Source organism: Carassius carassius, chromosome 41 (genome assembly GCF_963082965.1).
Source record: "Carassius carassius chromosome 41, fCarCar2.1, whole genome shotgun sequence".
NCBI lineage: Eukaryota > Metazoa > Chordata > Actinopteri > Cypriniformes > Cyprinidae > Carassius > Carassius carassius.
The window spans coordinates 3,425,746-3,438,958 of NC_081795.1; the positions used below are offsets into that span (position 1 = coordinate 3,425,746).

Sequence of the window (13,213 nt, forward strand, 5' to 3'; positions counted from 1 at the left end):
TAAAAAAAAAAGTTATATCAAAACTTAAATTGAGCATAAATGAACAGATATCTTACAAAAAGCGGGTATTTGTCATTTATTAGACGAGTTGAGACGGGGATGACAAGCTCTCAACATTCAAGATTTATTTTCATTAACAATAAATTATCTTTTTACAAAATGAAATGGAACAATTATTTGGCAACAACTCTGTACACGAGAGGTTTTCATATGAACATGCACACAAATATAAAAACACCTACTCCAGACGAGCAGCAAGACTCGTCTCTCATGAAGATTACATTCTCTCTTTGGAAAGATTGTTAAACCACATCTAACCATTTGCAACATAATACAGTGACAAAAGCATCTATTTCTAGATAAATAGATGTTTTTGACCTAGCTAGCTATGACATGTAAGCAACAACAAAATTTACTGCTAATGTTACAACTTTTCTAATTTTAAATAATTTTGAAAAGGTCCAGTTCACACATGATCTCTTTATAGTAATTTACCAGTAAAGACTTTAAGTGTGTGAAATGGGCGATTGATAATATTTAAATATGTATCCAAATGTAATAAAATAGAATTTGTGAGTGATGAAAAATTCTTAGCAATTAGGGATTAAACAAACCTGTTTATGTATATTTTATATAGGGCTATACATGCATCTATAGTGGTTACACAGTGGTATTAAATATGATTTATGGTGCATGATCTTAAGAGACAATTTACAAATAATGCATTCAGATTTGTTAAACTCACAATGCGCTGAATCTCCACACATTAATGTCCTTACTATTACAACCAATGTGTCAAGAAACTGCAATCTTAATATAAATGATATATAATTTTAATAATGTATTAATGTTGATATTCAAGATTTGAGTGTTTACAAAATCAGTCTGTTAGTTTGTATGTAATCTTAAACGATCTTGGGATTTCGTCTGGGCATCAAAATGACTAGAAATAGCCCTGAATAAGCCACATCACTGAGCATTTTTACTTTGAGTATAAGTTACCATGTTGCATCTGGTTAGGACACAGTTGTTGGACTGGTTTAACAACATTACTCTCTTGTGTGTAGTGTTTTGTGTAGGAAAACATTGTTTAATGCTCATGCAGCACGTGCAAAAAAACGCCTCAGTGTCCTTCATCTGAAGTTTTTACCTTCATGTTCCCAAAAAAGAAAAAAAAATGCATTAAAAATGCCAGATCTGTACATTAGATCAACTTTGTTCTTTATCTCGCTCTTATTTTCGTTTTGTTCTTCAAGTGGATGGGAGGAGAATGAGCTCCCCTGGGTACAGTACATCCTCATTGTCCTCCGAGGTTAGTCTAAAAACACAAACCTGTATTGTCAGTAAGGTGTGACCATGCACGCTAATACATTCCTTTTCCAGAGAAGCATTACGACTTTACAAAAGTCCTGACGTAGCATTTGTTTTCCTTCCTCATATCTGCCAGCTTCAGACAAATGCATGGTCCTTGTTTGTGACTGCGGAAGTTGAAATCCTTCTTGCTAACATTTAGTTAGGCTTTTATGGAAGCAGCGATTCAAACACACAAGTGCTTATAATGCAAGAGCTGTTCCATGACCCTGTCGAGTCCTCAGTGTGACGCCGGACGTGTCAATAAAACACCATTCAATAAAACACTGGAGTCAGGAATTAGGAGAATGAATGGTTGTGGTGGTTATGCGATGCTCTTTCTTGTTCTTAATCTACAGGTCGGACCAGGTGGGAGTATACTGGGGACTTTTGGCAGGGCGGCGTCCTCTGGCGGTGGCTCTGGCCCCCTGCACTCCTTCCTGTGCCTGCTGGATCCTCTGACACTCTTTAAGGTTCTGAGTCCGAACTTCTGCGCTCATGATCTTCTCCACCACGCGGCTGGGGAACCAACCTCGCTCGCCGTCATGCAACCTTTCACCCAACATCCAGCCTGAGGCCGAGCAATGAATATGATATGAAAGTTCAGACAGAAGAAAAACAGGAAGGACATGTCACAAAAATAGTAAAACAGAACAGATGAAAGGAATCAAGAACACGAGAGACACAAGTTCATGCAAATGTTAACAGATGATGCAGAAATGAAAAGCCTGATAAAGCTGCATGGCTTACCGCAAGTCTTTTATTTAATGTAAACACTGACTTATTTTTAAGGACGTCTAATGTTTGTTGATGTGTTTGTGATCTCTTACCATCATCAGTGCACTCCAGAATGTGCAGCACATCAGCCATTTCTACAGAGAGCTCATCAGGTTCCTGGGAGGAGTACGACTGGATGCACTGAACCTGTGCAGAATCTGACAAGCACCAGAAAAACAATAAATCATACTGCACAAGGAAACATACCAATTCAACTAATGAAAATAAAATACAATTTGACGTTACATTATTTATTTAATAATGTTAGAAATAAAATTATATTATATTATTAGAAAATAAAAATTTAATATTTTATTATTTTTTTTAAAAGGTATTTGTGATATTAAAATTTTCTAAAATTATAATATTATTTTTATTTATAATATTAAAATCACATATATATATATATATATATATATATATATATATTTGTAATAAATATAATTATTATATTTACTATTAGATAAATCTCTATTGTTATAAATAAAATTAACATTATATGCTATATTATTTACTGCATACTATTAGAAAAAATATATATTTAAATGGTTTATGATTATATTATTGATTTTATTTTAAATATTTAAATAAAATATTAAAATAGCTATTTATGTCACTTATTTTTAAGGATAGGGGGAAATAGGACAGTAAAAGATGAAAACTAGAGAAGGAACAGGACTGAGAAATGCGATTTTGGATCAATTACAGAGCTAACTAGTATGATGACAGAAATAGAAACTGCCTAATTATGACAGACAGAGCTGGGATTTATCTTGTGTGATTCAGACACCAGATGTACCCTATTTTTACATTTAGCAGCTTGAGCTTTTATCCAAACCAATGTGCATTCAAGCTACAGCTTTATGTTTCTTTAGAATCAAATGCATGCCATAGCGCTGTGGTGCACAGGGTGATGTATGTGATGTACCTGGTTGGCTAGTGCTGGTCGAGAGGAATCTCGTACGTCGGTTTGGAGTCAAAGCATATATCCAGCGCAGTTTATCACTTCTGTAAACATTCAGAGCACCATAAGTGCACAAAATAAATATATATATACTGTAATCTCTGTGATACTGATTTAGGACTGCATTCTCACATGGTTTCTGTCTTGAGCATGTAGCTGACTTCTCTGTCCTCCTGGTTCTCCAGCAGTTTCAGCACAAACACACAGGCCAGCATCTGACCCTGATCCTCCAGGTCTTCAGTCCTCAGCATGGAGCGACTGCAGGAGTCCAGAACCTGGTACTTCTCTCCACTGAAACACACACACAAAAACACATATTCAATCAAATATTCAGCAAAAACAAACATAATAACTAAAAAAAACATGCTCATTGGAGTGTTAGACTAATATCAGTCAGGTACATTATTATGACAATATTAAGCCATTTTGAGCAATTTGAGCATTCATATTTCATCAGTCAATATCAGCAAACCATTATCTTTTTTTCTTTTTTTGTCATTTTTAAATACTTTTTTTTATAACACAAACCATATTAGCATCCACATCAACAGAAAAAATAAATCTGCTCAACATAAGCTAAAATAAAAGGCACTAATTTAACTTATGACAGATTTAAACAACGCAAAATAAAATATAATTAAACATTATATTTTTATAACACTTAATTAAAATTGTATATTGTATTATTTTTTATATAATTTATTGTTATAAACAATGTAATTGTATTATTATTATTAGACTAACTTAATATTATAAATAAAATATTATATATATATATATATTATGCATACATAATTATAATAAGTTTATCTATTTTAAATATAATTAAATATGTTCACATGATTTATTGCTTAATGTAATAATATTATAAATAAAATTATATAATTATATTTTTTTATTTTACAGTATTATTGTCGACATGAATGGATGATATTGTTCTTTTTATTATAAGCTCATGTTGCTGATTTGTGAGGATTCTGATTGGCTGTCAATGTTTACATCGTTCTTTAGCTGAAAAAAAACTGTATCATTCCACTTTGTCATTTTAGAACGATTTTTAAAATGTTATCTCTATTGTTATAACAATAAAGACATCCAAACGTTTAATTTCATTTTCACAGTTCTGTGTATTAATCTAATTTGCTGTCCGTAAATTGTATTGTATGTCAATCAAAATGTCTCTTGATTTCCACATTGGCATTGACCAACTGATGACATCACGTGAAGTGATGATGTCACAGACCTGGAGGTGCGTTTGGTGATGAGCAGCAGGTTATTGAACAGGAACAGGTAGATGGGGTGGTAGAGTTTGCGGCTGCGCATGGTCCTGGTGCTCTTGGGTCCGGACATCTGCTGCACCTCTCCCTTCTTCAGGAGCCAGCGAGAGTGAGAAATCACCGGCACCGACTGCAAACAAGAGAACACGACTGCACTTAATGGGCCTATAAAGATGTAAGGGTTTCACTCTGAGACATGAGTAAAGACTGCTTACTAACAATTAAAGGGATAATTCACACTAAAATTAATTTCATTTTCTCAACATCATATCATTGCAATCTCAAACAACTATTTTACGTGAAACAAAAAAAAAGGAGATATGTTCACATTGCTATTTATCACATTGATATTTTTATAGCATGAAAATGCATGGCAATTATTTTCAAATGCATCATAATTGAAAGAGATACATCAAGTCAAAAAAATGCATTGGTGTATATGTCACATTTTATTATTACATTTTGAAATAATGCTAAATACTGATACAGTAAATGAAACTAAACATTTATTAACATTAGAAACACTTCACTGAAATAATTTGGTATAGGATTTTTCACTCAAAATTGCTAGAAAATTTCACAAATAATTACAAAAAGCAGGCAAAAGCACGCACATCAATCTCAACTGGGTGCTCGACCAAGAAACGGGCAGAAAAAAATATTTAAATGTAAAGTCGGCAAAACCAAAGCTCCAAAAGTATCAAAAAATGTATTATTTAAAAAACGATCACATAGCGTATGTGACGTTTCGAGCACACAGGCTCTTCATCAGACAAATTAACAACACTGATGTACCAATCTTTATGGTCCTACCTCCAAGTGATCAAAGGTCACATGACCGTACAATATTAAAAAGAAACAAATATTACAAAGAAACAACAAGTAACGTTGAATTAAATGTGAAATTTTGAAGTTGAAAGACTGAAAATGTATTTTCTTGTAAAACATACTTTTTAAACATTTTTATTATTATTAATTTTTGCATTTTGCATTTGCATAATTTTTGCATTCAAGTGCATTCAGGGTTATGGCACAACATCTTTAATCTTGTAGTACCTTCGACTTGAATTCAAGTGTTTTCTCGATGCTGATCAGCTCTTCAGTGCGACTCATCTTCCTCACTCCTTCATTACACTCCTTCACAATCTGAGAGAGACAAACACACACACACACACATCTGCATTAATATCACCACATGTGGGGATTTCCCATTCACTTCTATTTTCATAAAAACTAATTATAAGTACTCTACACTAACCCACATATTCACCCTAACCTTCAAATACAACTTATTGTATTTTTAGATACAAATTAGATCATTATTAAACTCATTTTTAAAACTCATTTCCTTGTGGAAACATCTCCCACTCATCAGGTTTTTTGATCTCATCACAATTAGAAAAACATACTCCCACACACAAGAACAAGTCTGACTTAATAATACTTTTAAGTTTCAATCTAACTTGGAGTATAACAAATCTTTAAAAGTGAGCAAACTGCAGGTGACCTCTGGGACATAAACATAATCAGTTTTTATTGAGAGCCACTGTCTTGATTGTGTTAATAATATACCAGAATCATAAGTTTGATAAGAAAAAAATGTTGCCTCTTCATCGAATTCATAAAATAGAAAGTGTTGTGAATTCATGTAAAAAAAAAAACCCACCAAAATGGCAGCAAACTTGACAGTTAAAGGTAGTCTGTACACATGATGTCTTTCTATTTAGTGTACGCTATTTGATCAACTAGTGGTAAATGATACACCTTTTGTTGTTAATTATTTTGCTGAAATATATAGAGGTGAATTAATGTAGCGATTATGTATTTTCTGTAAACAAACCACAACAAAGCACCACATGGATTCATTTTTCCATTATGATTGTTGCCACAACAACAAATAATTTGAGTCAGAAAACCTGAATAGCCACGATTAGCCACGAAAACCACGATTACGTTAATTACAAAATGACGTAAATGCAGCTATAATCACTTTAAAATGTTTAAAGAGAATAATTAAGAACAAAAGCAGGATTCTACCTCACAGCTGTTAAAGCCAGTGACTAAAGGAGTGGCGCGGTAACCTTGGTACCACGATCAACAGGGTGAGACGTGCTTGACAGGTGAAAGTCCAGAGACAATGAGACACTGATAATAGCTCATTACCACACCCTGGAATCAACACACACACACACACACACACACACACACACACTTACCCTTTCCAACTCTTGATGAGCTAAAATTGCGGTCTTTTCTCTTTCGGAATTCTCCTCCACCTTCTTCAGAATATTCTGGAACAAAAAGTAGCAGTTTCGATAAATAGAAAGATAGACTTAAGCTACAGAGATAATTCTAAGAAATTTGATTGGCTGACTCATTACCTACAAAAGTTAGTCGAGACTTCTAATTGGCTGACGCTTTACCTGAACAAGTAGTTTGAGTCGTGTGATTCGCTGGAAGGGGAGGATGAGGAAGGAGGTAAACGAGAGGCCCTTCACTTTCGGCTGATTCTCCAACATGGACATGTTTTCTCGAAAAAGTGAATTTTCTTGCCTGAAAAACACATACAGACATTTATGTATTAATGTGTTAATGCAAATATAGCCTGTAATTGTAAAACAAGGAGGCAGCAATCGGCAAGTTACACAAAAAGTAGATAATTAAACTCTACTCTTTACTAACATAGTTTTTACAGTTTTTCTCAGTCACTTTGGTACATTTCTCAGATCAGAAATGAAATTCTCAAAACTACCTGTTCAATTCTCACATCATTGTGTCACTTGTGCACATCAAAAAAGCAGTTTCTCATTTCTTTGAACAAGTTGCAAATGCTTTGGTACATCCATGCAAATGATTATGTACAATTCTCTGTTGTTTCCTACATTATCAGTTGCTAATGTCATGTTGCTCAAAGTGTATTATATATTTTTCTGTGCAACAGTCTAACCCTTTAAAACATCTAGTCTTTAGTTCATCATATAAGTCATTAAATGCAAAATGGCTAATCTAGTTGTCATAAACTGCCAAGCACACTTTTTTTTAACATTATTATTAGACTTTTTGTCAATTTGGCATGAATTGTGCAAGTGAATATTTACTAATGAAGAGAATGTAGATGATAAACACCTCTCCAATGATAAACCATTTCTCTGAAATAGCTCAAAGGTTCATCTCATGAATCTTCAGTTGGAAAGCTTACAGTAAGAGAGTACGCATTTATTAGGCAAGTAAAGTTACCTACATCCGAGCTGCAAACAAGCAGATTATAATACACAATGCTAAATTTACTTAAAATAAGTGACTCTTGAAAATGAATGAATCATTCTTTCCTGATTCATTGAAAATAACTGATTCAAAAGATTTCTGAATCAGGCACTTGTTTTGATCCTAAACAGCCAAATGACTGTACAAACATCTGTATTGCTGAAATAATCGTGTTAATCAATATTATTTAGTTGATTTGAACAAACTCTTTTTCTACTTGGATGCATTACTACTTTTACATAATGATTCAAATCATGTGGTTTGTTGTGGAAAGGTGTGCTCACTTTAACCTGGCAGACAACATAGTTTTATTTAGTTGCTGTCAGATGAAACTGCTTTGCATATTGCTGTTAGATTATAAAATGTCAAAATCATAAATGTTGGCATCCAGATTAGTCAAATTAAACTGCATTCAGTCCACAACCAAACGTAAAACCGCAACGAAGTTGGAAATGGTTATTGTTTATATAATAACCAAGTAACTCAACATAGATATTCATTCCGTGTATACACACTGCATTGTGAGATACATTATTCTGTGTAGTGTGCTTCTGATCTGTGCTTCTGATTACAGCATATTGACTCTGATTTTGCCAAAAGTACTGGGTCATTCTGTGCAAAACAGACATTTTGGATAGTGTGAATAGCATACTATATACTGCAGAGATAACATGACCAGCATTTTAGCATGAAATGCAGCATTTAACATAACATACATAGCCTGATATTTCACACAGATCTTTGACAAATATGTGCAGTGTAGCCTCGTTTCCAGCAGGTGGCCTATAAGTAAAGTGGCTTAGAATGAAGTTTAGCAATACACTTTGATTGCACAAGAGAAATGGAGTTTGGACAACAGCATTTGCTTTAAACTTCCTATTCTTCATTTTGCATATACTGCTTAAATATACAATAGGTTTAATTGTTATAAATCTAAATATAATTAGTATTTAGTAAGAAATTGCCTCTAGGACAACACAATGAACTGGAAATGAATTTAACATTTGGATGGAAGATGGAAGATGGTTTGTGGTTAGACAAGATGTGGTTAGAGTTAATCTTCATGAACCTGTGTGGGTAAAAAACAACAAAACATCAGTTTCTGGTGCACAACCTGTTGTTATGAACATAATGCCCACACACACAGAGACTGGTTTTAACCATAAACTGTATAAAAACAGGTTTTAACCCTAATCTTAAAAGGAACGGAAAGCGCTGAAACTCACAGAATGTCCCAAGAGCTTTGCACGGCTCGCAAACACACAAATGAAAGCACCTACACAATCCCTAACACAACACATCAGAAGCCAGCGAGGACTGAAGCCTCAGGCTAGAATCCAGGTATACGGCCTTTTTTATTTGCACAGGTAAGACATTTTCTTACAGTATTCGTCTGTAGTTCTTCTCCTGGTACGCCTGGTTGATGACGTAACTGACGAAGACTTGGAAGTGGTTAACAGCATGAGTGTGAACAATGTCGCACACATCTGAGATCAGGATGGACTCTTCAATCCTGTGTTCCAGATCCATGAGGAACCTGAGGAAAGTATGAGGTCATCACCGTTAGACAACAATATTATGGCTCTGTGACATTTTGTATACGCATGTACTTCAGTGGCAATGGGGAAAGTACATACTGTTTACATATTGTTAATGTTTGCATGTAAGTGTTAGCATCCAGATAATATATGCACATAAAACAAGCTGAACTGAAAAAGCTTGCATGGGCAATAACTTTGAAAATCCACTATCATTAGTTTACATCAGGCCAATTTTGTTTAATGCCACTAGTGATGCAGGGATTAAACATGTTTCTTTACAGAAACTTTAGCTTGAGTCATTAGCTTAGCTGTGCACCAACTAACAAATCAATCTTGTATTCCAATGATCGCTGTACAAGAGCAGGTTTGGAAAGGGCCGAGCTCTTCCTGACTCATGCACATGAATCATTGCATTAATAGGTGGATTTTTATGTTGTAAAGCTAGCTGACTGGAATCAAATTGCACCAACACTTTAATTTTAGCCTGTGGGCAATAATGAGTATCAGTGTGACTTGAAGGGAGTTTCACTTCTGAAATATGATTGCAGCAAGATTATGTGAAGTTTATTAATACTGACTGCTTTGTGAGATGAAACTAGTTATGGCTACATAGGAAATTAGAAGGCTATTTATTGGATTAGTAAAAGCAGATATCATAATATGTGACCACACGCAGAAAAAGCAACTATTTTTTATAAAATGTATTTTTAAAATAAATGTAAAATAAAAATAAATTACTAAACGAATTATTAACTAATAATAAATACTTTACTAGTTTTCAAAACAGATATATTCTAGAAAATCTTATAAATATATTTTTTATTTGAAACACATAAATTACTAAAATAATAACATTTATCAAAAATTATTAATATTTTCCCCCCAGATTTACCCTGATATATGTTTATCTTTTTATATATATATATATATATATATATATATATATATATATATATATAATGTGTTTTCAAAATATATATTTAGGACATATATTTTGAATTACATAATTAACTGATCACTGTTAATAATTGACTGATCATTATCTGATAATCTGATTAATCGCATAGGTTTCCCCACAAACACACCTCTCGCTTGCCTTCATGATGTCCTCAATGTTGGAGAACAGGAAGTGCATGTCCGACTGACTCAAGGTGTTGACAAGCAGAGGGTTTCGTAGAAAGTGGGTTTCCAGCAGCTCTAGGCTTTTGTAGTACGATGCCTCAGAGGTCACCAGTTCAAACATGGCCTACAGAAAGAGCCAGAGCCAATTCAATTATCAAAGTTTGTGGTCGATACAGTTTTTTTTAAATAAATTAATCATTTCATTCAGCAAGAATGCATTGAATTGATCAAAACTGTCAGTAAAAACGTTTGCAATGTTTCAAATAAATGCTGTTCTTCTGAACTTTAGTCATGACACAGTCCTAAGGAAATGCAACAAGGTTTCAACAAAATATAATAAGCAGCACAGCTGTTTTCAACTGATAATAATAAGAAATGTTTCTTGAGCATATTAGAATACTTTATGAAGGATCATGTGACACTGAAGAGTAATGATACTGAAAATGTGGCTTTGCATCACAGCAATTATATTTTAAAATACACTCAAACAGAACATATTGTATTTTTATACACTAGTCAATACGAAGCATGTGTCCCACCTCCTGCAGTATGATCTCCTTTGGCTCCAGTGTCTTCAGTAGTCCACTGTCCTTCACAGCCTCCAAGTTTTGCCAGAGGCTCAGTGACTGCATGCTGTTCCTCAGCTGTAGCTGTAAAGCAGGCGCAGCCGTGACCCCTGACCCCGCAGCCGGAAGCCCATCTCTCTGTCGACGCTGCTCGATCTCCTGCTGCTTAGAGGTGTCGCGGTACTCTTGATACAAGACATCTGCGCACAAACACATTATAGCACAGAATGATGATTTGGAACAATATTTTTCACACATTGAGATCTTTTATCACATGTGACAGTAAAGACATTAACAGCACACTGTAGTAAATACTGTGCATGTTTTATCATTCACATTTCTAAACAATCAATATGGCAGCATGAGCCTCTTACAAATTGACTGAGTTCAACTTGAGTTTGTGTCAAACTTGCAAAGCACAGCTGGTCCATGTGAAGTCACTTCAAGGCAAGTCAGTGTTGCCATGGATGCTATTTTCTATATAAAGATGCATACATATATAATGCAGTGGGGGTTTTTTGTATTATGGATATACTATCATAAAATGCATTCATATTTTAAATAATTTTTTATTTTATATAATCTGTTTTCTTTTTAATTTTAATTGAATTTTTAGTCAATTTTTATTAGTTTAGCATTTCTTTATTTTATTTACAATTTTTAAGTTTTAGTAGTCTTAATTTACTTCAACTTATTTTATTTCAGTTATGTGCCAAGAAAACATGAACCGAGTGAGATCTCGATCTGGAATTCACTTAGCAGTCTCTACCTGTCTGAGCATCTACATGATAACAGCATTTGTACACTGCATACAGGTATGTGTGTGTGTATGCGCGTGCGTGTGTGTGTGTGTGTGTGTGTGTGTGTGTGTGTGTGTGTCTCAAAAGTGTGACTTTCTTCATAGGAAAGCAGTTGCATAATGTCCTGTAGTCACATTCAACAAGACCTTCAGGTGGGTGTTCAGTACAGTCGTTTATATAACAGAGAAGAGAAGAGGAGAGAAGAGAAGAGAAGAGAAGAGAAGAGAAGAGAAGAGAAGAGAAGAGAAGAGAAGAGAAGAGAAGAGAAGAGAAGAGAAGAGAAGAGAAGAGAAGAGAAGAGAAGAGAAAAGAAGAGAAGAGAAGAGAAATTATAATAGATGAAAAGAGATCAGACAAGTGAGAAGAGATGCTGATAGACTTTGAGGAGAATGAATTAAAAAAAATAATGAGATAAATTATAAATAGGTATAGCTAAATTAATTAATTAACACATATTTAGAATATGTATTCCTGGTGTATTCTGAATAATATATATATATATATATATATATATATATATATATATATATATATATATATATATATATATATATATATTGCATTTTGTATAATTACATAAAATATATATTTAAAAATATATTTTGGAAATGCATTTCATTTTAAAATAAATGACTTAATATATGCAAAACAGATGTATTGAATATACTTTTTGTGTGTGTGTGTGTGTGTGTGTGTGTGTGCGCGTGTGTGTGTGTGTGCGTGTGTTTAACACACACAGTAACCAAGTGAGTATATATATATATTTTATATATATTTTTTTATATATTATAAATATTCAAATTTATATAAATTATTAAATATATAAAAAAAATACATACATTTGAACATATTATGAATATATAGTCTTCATTTCTCATGTTGTTGTTTTTTTGTGGAGTGGGGGGGGGGGGGTAAAATAAAATACAGAATGCAGCCACTCAAATGATGAGAAATCATGGTGATGACAAAATCAGAAGAGATGAGCAAAAAGTTTAGAAGAGCATACAAAGGAGAAACAGAAAAATAATTAAAATACTGAAAGAAGAAGCTACAAAAGAAAGAGGAGGAGAATAGGAAGGAAGTGGAAAATAAGTGAAGTGATGAAAACTTGGATGCAGATACAAGAGAGAAATAGAGAGATGATGAGAGAAACAGAGATTATATAAAATGATGTTGCGTTGGCGAAGAAAGCAGATAACTCTCTCTTGCTGTTTTTCCAGCATATATTTAAAAAGACATCACCCACACACTTCACCTGCCTTCATCCTACATCCACTAACACACAAATGCTTCTCACTCGAAACCCAGCACATACATGCTGTAAATTCAACTGCAAATACAGTTTCCTACACGGATCAACTTGAGGCAGATACATTAGCATGCATTGTTACAGCACATGAGTCTCCCTCTCTTCCTGCATGTGCATGTTTTCACTCACCAACTCTCTTCACAATGTTGAGATTGCGGCAGGGATTCACTACTGGCTTCTTCTGCGGACTGTCACCATTCCTCAGCCTGAAAGAGAAAAAAAAACTAATAATCAGTGACTAGC

At 33.8% G+C, this 13,213-nt stretch overlaps 1 protein-coding gene across 2 annotated transcripts in view; it reads right to left on the reverse strand.

Moving 5' to 3' along the window:
• Positions 1-100: 100 nt before the first annotated feature.
• The window catches only part of LOC132123458 (ephexin-1-like), a 20,912-nt gene continuing 7,799 nt past the window's right edge, over positions 101-13,213 (reverse strand). For both annotated transcript variants that reach the window (XM_059534076.1, XM_059534077.1), the window contains 12 exons: positions 13,100-13,176; positions 10,835-11,061; positions 10,259-10,419; positions 9,017-9,169; positions 6,792-6,921; positions 6,585-6,659; positions 5,425-5,514; positions 4,335-4,498; positions 3,224-3,382; positions 3,056-3,135; positions 2,181-2,285; positions 101-1,921 (listed from right to left, as the gene is read on the reverse strand). In XM_059534076.1, the coding sequence (XP_059390059.1) occupies positions 1,704-1,921; positions 2,181-2,285; positions 3,056-3,135; positions 3,224-3,382; positions 4,335-4,498; positions 5,425-5,514; positions 6,585-6,659; positions 6,792-6,921; positions 9,017-9,169; positions 10,259-10,419; positions 10,835-11,061; positions 13,100-13,176 (1,639 nt within the window). In that variant the 3' untranslated portion in view covers positions 101-1,703. The remainder of the gene's footprint in view (positions 1,922-2,180; positions 2,286-3,055; positions 3,136-3,223; positions 3,383-4,334; positions 4,499-5,424; positions 5,515-6,584; positions 6,660-6,791; positions 6,922-9,016; positions 9,170-10,258; positions 10,420-10,834; positions 11,062-13,099; positions 13,177-13,213) is intronic.